Source organism: Sciurus vulgaris (assembly GCF_902686455.1).
Source record: "Sciurus vulgaris genome assembly, chromosome: X".
Classification (NCBI taxonomy): Eukaryota; Metazoa; Chordata; class Mammalia; order Rodentia; family Sciuridae; genus Sciurus; species Sciurus vulgaris.
The window spans coordinates 39,851,693-39,863,278 of NC_136471.1; the positions used below are offsets into that span (position 1 = coordinate 39,851,693).

At 39.1% G+C, this 11,586-nt stretch overlaps 1 protein-coding gene across 1 annotated transcript; it reads right to left on the minus strand.

Moving 5' to 3' along the window:
- Window positions 1–6,614: 6,614 nt before the first annotated feature.
- Window positions 6,615–10,087, minus strand: LOC306651504 (S-adenosylmethionine decarboxylase proenzyme-like). Its single transcript, XM_079124177.1, has one exon. It carries the CDS (start codon window positions 9,767–9,769, stop codon window positions 9,050–9,052), a length of 720 nt encoding a protein of 239 aa, XP_078980303.1. The 5' UTR covers window positions 9,770–10,087; the 3' UTR covers window positions 6,615–9,049.
- Between the last annotated feature and the right edge of the window lie 1,499 nt (window positions 10,088–11,586).

Below are 11,586 nucleotides of genomic sequence, written 5' to 3' on the forward strand. Positions count from 1 at the left end.
CTCTCACTGGGGAGCCTGCTCCGAGAAGCTGGCCATGTGGGAGGAGCCCACCGCTGGAGTGCACAGGGCTGCCTGGAGAAGACTCTAGCTGCCCTACCCTACTGTAATAAGCCGCCTGAATCCGGGCCTGCCACCCGGGCCAAGCTTCACCAGCTGGGGGAGACTCACCCCGTGGTTCTGCTTTAGTCCGAGTCTCTCAGTGCCTCCCCTTCTTGAATCCTGGGTTCTGGAGCGACTGGAGATGCAGTCACCCTCTAGTCCACCATCTTGGATTGCCTAGCGATATCATTTGTCCATTGGTTTTTGAGATTGGCTTATCTCACTTGGCATGATATTCTCCAGTTTCATCCATTTGCCTGCAAATGCCATCATTTTATCATTCTTTATGGCTGAGTAATATTCCATTGTATATATATATATATACCACAGTTTCTTTATCCATTCATCAATTGAAGGACATCTAGATTGGTTCCACAGTCTGGCTATTGTGAATTGAGCAGCAATGAACATTGATGTGGCTGTATCTCTGTAGTATGCTGATTTTAAGTCCTTTGGGTATAGGCCAAGGAGTGGGATAGCTGGGTCAAATGGTGGTTCCATTCCAAGCTTTCTAAGGAATCTCCACACTGCTTTACAGGGTGGCTGCACTAATACATTGCCCCACCAGCAATGTATGAGTGTACCTTTCTCCCCACATCCTCGCCAAAACTTATTGTTGCTTGTATTCTTGATAATTGCCATTCTAATTGGTGTGAGATGGAATTTTAGGGTGGTTTTGATTTGCATTTCTCTTATTACTAGAGATGTTGAACATTTTTCCATGTTTGTTGACTGCTTGTATATCTTCTTCTGTGAAGTGTCTATTCATTTCCTTAGCCCATTTGTCAATTGGATTATTTGTATTCTTGGTGTAGAGATTTTTGAGTTCTTTATAGATTCTGGAGATTAGTGCTCTATCTGAAGTATGATTGCCAAAGATTTTCTCCCACTCTATAGGCTCTTTCTTCTCACTGCTGATCGTTTCCTTTGCTGAGAGAAAGCTTTTTAGTTTGAATCTATCCCAGTTGTTGATTCTTGCTTTTATTTCTTGTGCTATGGGAATTCTGTTGAGGAAGTCTGGTCCGAAGCCAACATGTTGAAGATCTGGACCTACTTTTTCTTCTATAAGACACAGGGTCTCTGGTCTGATTCCAAGTTCCTTAATCCATTTTGAGTTTAGTTTCATGCATGGTGAGAGATATGGGTTTAGTTTCATTCTGTTGCATATGGATTTCCAATTCTCCAGCACCATTTGTTGAAGAGGCTATCTTTTCTCCATTGCATATTTTTGGCCCCTTTGTCTAGTATGAGAAAATTGTATTTATTTGGGTTTGTGTCCATGTCCTCTATTCTGTACCATTGATCTACCTTTCTATTTTGGTACCAATACCATGCCGTTTTTTTTACTATTGCTTTGTAGTAGAGTTGAAGATCTGGTATTGCGATACCCCCTGCTTCACTCTTCCTGCTAAGGATTTCTTTAGCTACTCTGGGTTTCTTATTCTTCCAGATGAATTTCATAATTGCTTGCTCTATTTCTGTAAAGTACGTCATTGGGATTTTAATTGGAATTGCATTGAATCTGTATAGCTCTTTAGGTAGTATGGCCATTTTGACAATATTAATTCTTCCTTTCCAAGAACATGGGAGATCTTTCCATCTTCTTAGGTTTTCTTTAATTTCTTTCTTTAGTGTTCTGTAGTTCTCATTGTAGAGGTCTTTCACCTCTTTTGTGAGATTGATTCCCAAGTATTTTTTTTCAAGGCTATTGTGAATGGGGTAGTTTTCCTGATAATTCTTTCCAAAGATTCATCACTTATGTATAAAAATGCATTAGATTTATGTGCATTGATCTTATAGCCTGCTAGTTTACTGAATTCACTATGAGTTCTAAAAGTTTTCTGGTGGAATTTCCTGGTTCCTCTAAGTATACAATCATATCATCAGCAAATAGGGATAGTTTGAGTTCTTCTTTTCCAATTCATATCCCTTTAATTTCTTTGGTCTGCGTAATTCCTCTGGCTAGAGTTTCAAGGACGATATTGAAGAGAAGTGGTGAAAGAGGGCACCTCTACCTTGTTCCACTTTTAGGGGGAATGCTTTCAGTTTTTCACCATTTAGAATGATATTAGCCATGGGCTTAGCATAGATGGCCTTTACAATGTTAAGGAATGTTCTCACTATCCCTATTTTTTCTAGTGTTTTGAGCATGAAGGGGTGCTGTATTTTATCGAATGCTTTTTCTGCATCTATTGAAATAATCATGTGATTCTTGACTTTAAGTCTATTGATATGGTGAATTACATTTATTGATTTCTGGATGTTTAACCAACCTTGCATCCCTGGGATGAAACCCACTTGATCATGGTGCACTGTCTTTTTAATATGTTTTTGTATGTGATTTGTGAAAATTTTGTTGAGAATTTTTGCGTCGATGTTCATTAAGGATATTGGTCTGAAATTTTCTTTCCTCGATGTGTCTCTGTCTGGTTTAAGTATCAGGGTGATATTGGCTTCATAGAATGAGTTTGGGAGGGTTCCCTCTTCTTCTATTTTATGAAATACTTTGAGAAGAATTGGAATGAGCTCTTTTTTAAAGGTTTTGTGGAACTCGGCTGAGAAGCCATCTGGTCCCAGACTTTTCTTTGTTGGTAGGCTTTTGATAACCTCTTCTATTTCATTACTTGAAATTGGTCTATTTAAATTGTGTATGTCCTCCTCGTTCAGTTTAGGCAATTCATATGTCTCTAGAAACCTGTTGATGTCTTCAAAATTTTCTATTTTGTTGGAGTATAGATTTTCAAAATACCTTCTAATTATGTTTTGTATTTCAATCCTGTCTGTTGTGATATTTCCTTGTTCATTCCAAATTTCAGTGATTTCGGTTTTCTCTCGTCTTCTCTTTGTTAGTGTGGCTAAAGGTTTTCAATTTTGTTTATTTTTTCGAAGAATAATTTTTTGTATTGTTTCTTTTGTTTCAATTTCATTGATTTCAGCTCTGAGTTTTACTATTTTCTGTCTTCTACTACTTTTGGTGCTGGTCTGTGCTTCTTTTTCTAGGGCTTTGAGCTGTACTGTTAGGTCGTTTCTTTGTTGAGTTTTACTTCTTTTATTAAATGCACTCCACGAAATAAATTTTCCTCTAAGTACTGCTTTCATAGTGTCCCAGAGATTTTGATATGTTTCTTTGTTCTCATTTACCTCTAAGAATTTTTAAATTTCCTTCCTAATATCTTCTGTTATCCATTCATCATATAATAGCATATTGTTTAATCTCCATGTTTTGGAGTAGTTTCTGTCTTGTACTCTTTCATTTATTTCTAACTTCAATTCATTATGATCTGATAGAATACAGGGTAGTGTCTCTATCTTCTTGTATTTGCTAACATTAGCTTTGTGGCATAATATATGGTCAATTTTAATGAAGGATCCAATGCTGCTGAGAAGAAAGTGTATTCGCGCTTGGTTGGATGGTATACTCTACAAATGTCTGTTAAGTCTAAATTATTGATTGTTTTATTGAGATCTATGGGTTCTTTGTTCAATTTTTGTTTGGAAGATCTGTCCAGTGGAGAGAGAGGTGTGTTAAAATCATCTAGTATTACTGTGTTATTGTCTATTTGGTTTCTGAAATCGAGAAGGATTTGTTTGACATACATGGATGAGCTACTGTTTGGGGCATAGTTGTTAATGATTGTTATATCTTGCTGATTTATGCTTCCCTTAAGCAGTATGTAATGTCCTTCTTTATCCCTTCTGACTAGTTTTGGCTTGAAGTCCACATTATCTGAAATGAGGACGGATACTCCAGCTTTTTTGCTGAGTCCATGTGCATGGTATGTTTTTCCCCATCCTTTCACCTTTAGTCTATGGGTATCTCTTTCTATGAGGTGAGTCTCTTGCAGGCAACATATTGTTGGATCTTTCTTTTTAATCCAATCTACCAGTCTGTGTCTTTTGATTGATGAATTCAGGCCATTAACATTCAGGGTTATTATTGAGATATGATTTGTATTCCTGGTCATTTGGTTCATTTATTTTATTTTATTTATTTATTTATTTGACACGACTTGGTTCCTCCTTTATTTGACAATTCCTTTAGGATAATTCCTCCCTTTGCTGATTTGCTTCTTTGTTTTTCATCTCTTCCTCATGGAATATTTTGCTGAGAATGTTCTGTAATGCTGGCTTTCTTTTTGTAAATTCCTTTACCTTTTGTTTATCACGGAAAGATCTTATTTCATCATCAAATCTGAAAGTAGGTTTTGCTGAGTATAAGATTCTTGGTTGGCATCCATTTTCTTTCAGGGCTTGGGAAATGTTGTTCCAGGCCCCTCTAGCTTTTAGGGTCAGGATTGAAAAATCTGCTGATATCCGTATTGGTTTCCCCCTGAATGTAATTTGGTTCTTTTCTCTCATGGCCTGGTTCTTCAGGAGCGGTCGCTTTGAGTCCAAACAACTCACCACTTGCCTCCTCCTCTGAGCAGCAGCCTGGAGCTCTGATGCAGTCAGTCTGAGTCCAAACAACCTGCTGCACTCCTCCTCCTCCTCCTCCTCTGGGCAGCCCCCCAGCATTCAGAAGGGGTCGCTCTGAGTCCAAACAGCTCGCCGCGCAGCTCCTCCTCTGGCAACCGCCTATAGCTCTGGTGCAATCACTCCAAGTCCAAGCGTCCTGCCGTGCTCCTCCTCCTTCTCTGGGCAGGCCCCGGTGTTCAGGAGTGGTCGTTCTGCGTCCAAACATCTCTCCTCGCAGCTCCTCCTCTGGGCAGCTGCCCAGAGCCCCAGTGGTTGCTCTGAGTCCCAGCGTCGTGCTGAGTGGCCTCCTCTATGATGCTCCCAGTTGTCCGAGTTCACTGCTCCAGCGGGGGGAGGGGTGTCTCACCAGGCATCTCTACTTCACAAAGTTCCCTGTGTTCTGGGACTACCTCCCCATCCAGGACACCTCCCCAGTGGAAGAGACTCACCCGGCTGCTTTGAGTTGCTCCCAAGTCTCTCAATATCTCCTCTTTTGAATCCTGAGTCTTGGAGCAACATGAAATGCAGCCACCCTCTAGTCCACCATCTTGAAAACCTATATTTTATTTTGAGTAAGGATCTCAGTAAGTTGCTTAGAGCTTTGCTAAATTGCTGAGGCTGGCTTTGAACTCTCCATCCTCCTGCCTCAGCCTCCCAAACTACTGGGATTACCGACATGCACCACTATACCTGGCTAGTATTATAATTTTTAGATGACTGATACAGAAAAATGGATAGCTAATTTTTGAAAGTACTGCTGGGATTTATGATAAACTCCATAATACTTAGCTCATTATAATTAATTCATTCCAGAAATCAGAAACAGAAACTATACATAGGTAATTAGCATTTTAAGTCATCTGTTATTTCCTTTGAGCTATCTCAGTTTTAAGACAAAGAAAACATAGACTTAACTTGCAAATTTTCATATCTATTAAACACTTAATATTTTAAATAAACCATGAATGTCACATATAGATATAAGCATTACACACTTATTAAAAGAAAACATTTCTGGGGTGTGAAAAGCCTAAGATTTCTAGCTCTGAATTTAGGTTTCCTTGTAAAAACAAAACTGTATAAAAACTCCATTTCTAAGAATTCCAAATGCCTGTTCTATATGTATATATTTAATTTATTCTTTTTTATCTTTATCTTTAAATTACCCATGGAAACCAAGCAAAATCAATATATTAATTTTTTTTGTTGTTTTGTTTTTTCAAAAATGTCCTAAGATGCTGGGCATGGAATGCTCCAGAGGGTAGGGCAGGAGTTCAAAACCAGCCTCATCAACATAGCAATGTCCTCAGCAACTTAGACACCTGTCTCAAAATAAAAACTAAAAAGTGCTGGAGATGTGGTTCAGTGTCTCAGGGTTCCTGGTTCAGTCCCTGGTACCAAAAAAAAGAAAATCCAAATGTAAACAGTCATCCATTTTATGCTTTGAATATAGCCCTTGATGCTCTACCACTGCAACTTATTTTTAAAAGGACTCTTGTTTCTTTCTCTTCCTCTCTGCCTCCTCCTCCCTAATCTCTCCCACTCCCTAAACTCAGGGGCAAGAGGATTATCATTCTTCTGTCTCATCTTGGTTCCAGAGCAGTGGAGTTGGCCATCAGTGGATTGATACCAGAAAATGTGAGCCAAAATAATCTTTTCCTTTTCTAATTTTTCTGTCAGTTCTTTTGGTCACAGCAATGACTAAGAGTGACTAAAACAGAAATTGGTACTGAGAAGTGTGGTTGTTGCTGTGACTAAAATGACCATGTGATTCAGAAGCCTTTGGAGCTGGTTTATAGGTGGCAGGAATTTTGAGACATTTGAAGACACAAGCTGGAAAAACTTTAGAATGTCGTAAGCAGAGTTTAATGGGTGATTCTGGTGGGAGTTCAGAAGACCACAATGCTGATAGGACTGTGGACAGTAAATACTGGACTCATGAGGTTTCAGAGGAGAAGAACTCCATTGGAAATTTGACTAGAGGCCATTCATGTTACATTTTTGGCAAAGGAGTTGTCTACATTTTTCCTGTTTTGAGACTTTCTTTTTTTTTTTGAATGTCACTAGACAATTAAGTAAGCAAACTTTTATTGAAGCTTAAATTGTGATACAGAAATACATTTCAACTGATTTAAGTCCAACACCAATGAAGAGAGGAATTATGGCACCAAAATTTTCTCTCTTCTATCACACTAGGATAGATTCTATTCAATCTACAGTTTTCATTTCTCTAGGCTTTGTTCCACACAAATTTGTGCAAGTTTTCAACATTAGAAGTCTTTAGACTATTAGGGGAAAGAAAAAAATTATTTTAAAAACAAAATAAAAATCAAACCTCAAGCCAACAAACATTACCAATCTACTGGGGTACTGCTCCAAAACAAAATCCATCTTGAGTACAGGTCCTCACATCAGAGCAAGTCAAAACATTAGGTGCTGTGCTCATTACAGAATCAAACAGATCAAGTTGATTGAAAGCTTCCTCAATGAAACATTCGATCAACAGCGTGCTTGAGATATAAGTCAAAACAGTGTTCCAACCACTTGATTTCAAACCAAGTAGATTTTAAGTTTAGAAACACTGAAAAACGTGTTTCGTTTATAATTACGGAAGGAACAAAGCATCACTGCATCAATCCAGAAATTATCAAGAAAATATTGTGAGTTCAAGAAATACAAAATGTAGTCATTTTGCTATTCTCTTAGTTGCTTAAATACCACAGTATTTGCAATTATAGCTAAAACATCCCAACTCTTGAAAGCCTATGTTACTAGTCATTTCCCACTGAATATTTTTAGAATTTTAACTTTTTTTTTTTTTTTTAAATTAAATCTAGCCATACATTCTGCTACATGGTAGTATCTGAATAACCTAGACAGTTTTCATTCTGGGCAGTCATTCATTTGATCTTGTGAATACCACGGTGGAAGGAAGATGATACAGGAACAGATGAAATCAGAACACGCACATGTTACTTAATCACAGAACTTCTAAGTCTTAAGATGGAAAAACCAACTGATTCTGCTTTGAACCAAAGTTTACAATACACTATTTAAAGGAAACTAGTGGCAATGGCTACTAAAAGTGAAAGTTAAGGTGGATGATCCAAGTTGACAGGACTTAAATGAATCCAGGACTATCTATATGCTAAATCTCCCTACTAGTTACTTAGTGATAAAAATCCTTTTATACCACTACTTAGCAAGTTAATAAAGGCATGGTACTCCATTAGAAGCTAATCTCATTTATTAAAGAGCACAGTATAGCATGCGGTGTACAGATCAGTCAGCACACCATAATCTCAACCTATAACTCTATGTGTCCTTCTTGCTACTCGACATTGGATATGCTTAAAATTCTTTTGTGGGAGATATTTAACTTTGTCATTTACCTTCCAAAAGAGCCCATGCCATTAAAAAGTCCAAATTAATATGCTCTTAAAAGAAAACTAAGCCCAGAGACTTTTCCCCATTCCCTGACCTGGGGTGTAAGATTAGTATATAAACCCACAGTGTAAGTGTATTGCTTCATTTGGGGGCACTGGAGGAAAAGACACCAGGTTGAGGGAAGAAATCAAAGGACTACAAATGCAGAAACAATTATTAAAATAGTAATATACAAAATGAGTAATTGGAATCATTTTCTTAAGGACTTGTCTTGTGAAAGAAAAATTTAATTGCTATTGCAAAAAACATCTGTATGAAGTAGAAACTGGTTTCAATAACATCAGTAGAGAATATGTTCTAGAAAGTGGAGGTAACTGGATGTAAAATTCTGGCAGCAATTTCATAGAACAGTCCCAGATGGTTAGGCTGAGGCCAACACCTAATGAGGACGAAAGCCTTGTCTGTGGGGAATTTTGGATGATACCTGCAGAAATATTACACTGTGCATAAACCAAATTGAATTGTGTTCACAAGTGTTGTAAAGTTTCATATAGTAAAAGTTTTTTTCTACATGCACTTCAATTTCACAGCAAGAGTGGCATAGAATACCTAAACACAGAAGAGAGCATTCATGCAAGATATCTAACTCCTTGATATGATAATGCATACACTTCAAAATGATTACACTATCATTACATCTAGGGCTTTCTGCATCTACAAGGTGGTGGTTATGGAAAGCATGGCCCCCAGAATCAATATCTATAAAGCAGCCACCACCTTCTATGTGTGTTCTCTTTTTGCGTTTTTTCTTCATTTTCCTTAATCAACTCTGCTGTTGTTGCTTCTTCTTGGCAAAACTGGTAAAAACAAAATTATAATCATTGAACATAGCACTCTGGCAATCAAGACGTTTAAAACCTTCAATCTTCTGGGGTGAAGAAAGCACTGTGCGACATTTAGAACTCTGATTAACAAACAAGGTGGTCACAAATTTTCCTGGCTTGAAGACTTCCACAACTTTCCTGATCAGGTCATCATAAGAGGTCTGACTTAAGTTTGTTTCAAAGCTAACATAAGAAAATTCTGGTTCTGGAGTGATGTGAATAGTCTAATAAGTTCCATCCGATTTCATTCCATTCATTGAATACCCACAAGGATTGAACAGTGTGGCGTCAATGACAGAACCTGGTATCAGGTCACAAATTCCACTCTCTCGAGTGACATCCTTTGCAGTAACACCATCTTTCATGTAGAACTGGTCCATAACTGCTGGGTCAAGCTCACTCATCAAAATTTCCAGGGTTTGATCTGGCTGACTTATTACCCGACTCTCTGGGAAATCCAGAGTATACAAGTACCAACAGTCAGAATTCATACGTCCCATACAATATGCTGCTCCATTTGGGAAAATTGCATTAAGAAATTCTATTTCTTCCTGGAAATTCCTGTGTGGGTATCCTTGATGAGAAGGCTTCATGAAATTCTTACGAGAATAAAAGAAGCTTTGAATTGAGTCAAACCCACTGTAATCCCTAGCAAGCTTCAACAGGGGAACCAGTGCTTTCAGCAAGAGGGTGGTACCACATGTCTTCAAAATGAAACGTCTCTTCGAGACAAACATGCTACTCTCACTGAGTACATAAGCTTCCTGCTTGTCAGTTTTTGTCACACTTATGATTGAACATTGCACATCCTTCAAAAGTACATCCCACTCAGATCTTGGGATAGTGCGAAGATCCCCAGACCCTTGGTTTGCGTCGGGTTGCTGCCGGGAGAACCAAACCTCCAGCAGCTTCTCGGTCCCTTGGAAAAAATGTGCAGCTTCCATCACCGTGAGACTGCGAACAACCAACAACCACAGAAAATCAACTAAATTTAATCTCTTCTCCCGCCGCTGCCACCGCCGCTGTGGATTGTTCCAGCTGTTACTAAAGTTCAGGTTCCTTTTTTTTTTTTTTTGCTATAATTTTATATTAAATTTTTTAAAAAAAGGATTAATAAAATTTTCCCGGCTTTGTATGTGTGTGTGTGAGCGAAAGTTGAACGTGAGTCTGTTGGAAATAGAGGCAGATACAGTTCAGTCTCTTGTAGTCCGCTGCTTTCTCGTTACAGAGAGTAGAGCGAGCGCTAGCTAATGTCGCCGGCCATACTGTGTAAGCCCTGTTTTGAGACTTTCTGAGACTCAATTTAAAGGTGATGGACTAATTAATTGGATGGACTTTTAAGGCATCATAGCATTCAGGGAGTGGCATGGTTATTGCTGGTGGCTTTTAGCCAAGTTTGCTATGATAATCAGGAGCAGAAAGCAAAGCAGAAAACTTTGAAAAACTTGCATTTTGCCAGAAAAGTGAGAGTAAAATTGGGGCTAAGGAAATTGTGGTTGTTAAAGACATTTTAGACACTAACAGAATGTCAAATACTTTACACGGAGAAAACAGAGCATCTCAGGAATTGGCACACCCATCTCAGGCTCAAGGATGCAAAAGTAAAATCTCCTTTGATAAGAGACCTTGGGGGCACTCTCCTTGAATGAGAGACCTAGGAAGTTGTTTCACCATGCTCAGCTGCCCAGGCACTCAGAGACTGCTGCATCCAGGGTTCCAGGAATGTTGGCTACTGCTTGAGATGATGACAGAACTTGGAATTAACCATATGGTGCTGGTTCTGCATCAGGGTTAGGGTTAGGGTAAAACAAAATGCCTCAATCTAAACTTCCTATCTATGTGCATGTATGAATACATCACAATGAATTCCACTTTTATATATAACTATAATGCACCAATCAAAAAGACATAAATGGGAGGAAAACCAATAGAATAGAGGAAGGAGATTGGGATAAGGAGGAGGCTTGGAGAGCTAAGCACCTGCCTCCAAGTACACAAAGAGCTGCGGGGTGGAGGCAGGGGGATCCTGATTCCTGGGACAGGGCTCTCACCCCTGCGTCCCAGCCTGATCCAGAACTTATCACTCTCCAGGCCTCCTGGCCATGAAGATCTTTATCATTCAGAGAACCCTGGAAGATATGCTGCAGGAATGCAGGATGCTGGAGTTAGGGAGTCAAGGAGGCTTCCACCAAGATTTCAAAGGAAAGCCTGGGAGACCAGGCAATGCGTAGCAGGGTTGAAGTCCCTGGTAGTTGCCCTACAGAGGGTGATGCATGAAGATGCGTAAAGGAAGCTGACACTGCAATGGAGACACTTGAGATTAAGAGGTACCAGTACATGGGACATCTGTCTAGGAAAGCTGCAGGAATTGAACAGAAACAAGCTGAGAGGGAGGCCATGTGGGCTGAAACCAGCAAGGATATAGGAGCAAGCCCTTTAGAGAGAACATCACAATTCCATGTACCCTGGATGCTGGACATGGAGTTGTTTGCTCAGCTGGATTTCAGTCTTGCTTTCAACCCATTCCTTCTTTCTATGCCCCTTATATCTTCTTTTTGGAATGGAAGTGTTTACTATGTGCCATTATGTATTGTATAAATGAAACTTGATTTTGACTTTTATAGGGGCTCATGCTCAGAGTGTCTTGGGACTCTAAGGCAACTTTGGATTTGAAATTTTGGGTAGTGCTAGAGCTGTTAAGGCTATGAGGAATCTTGGAAATGGACTAAATGTATTTGGTATTGTGAGATGGGCATGAGCT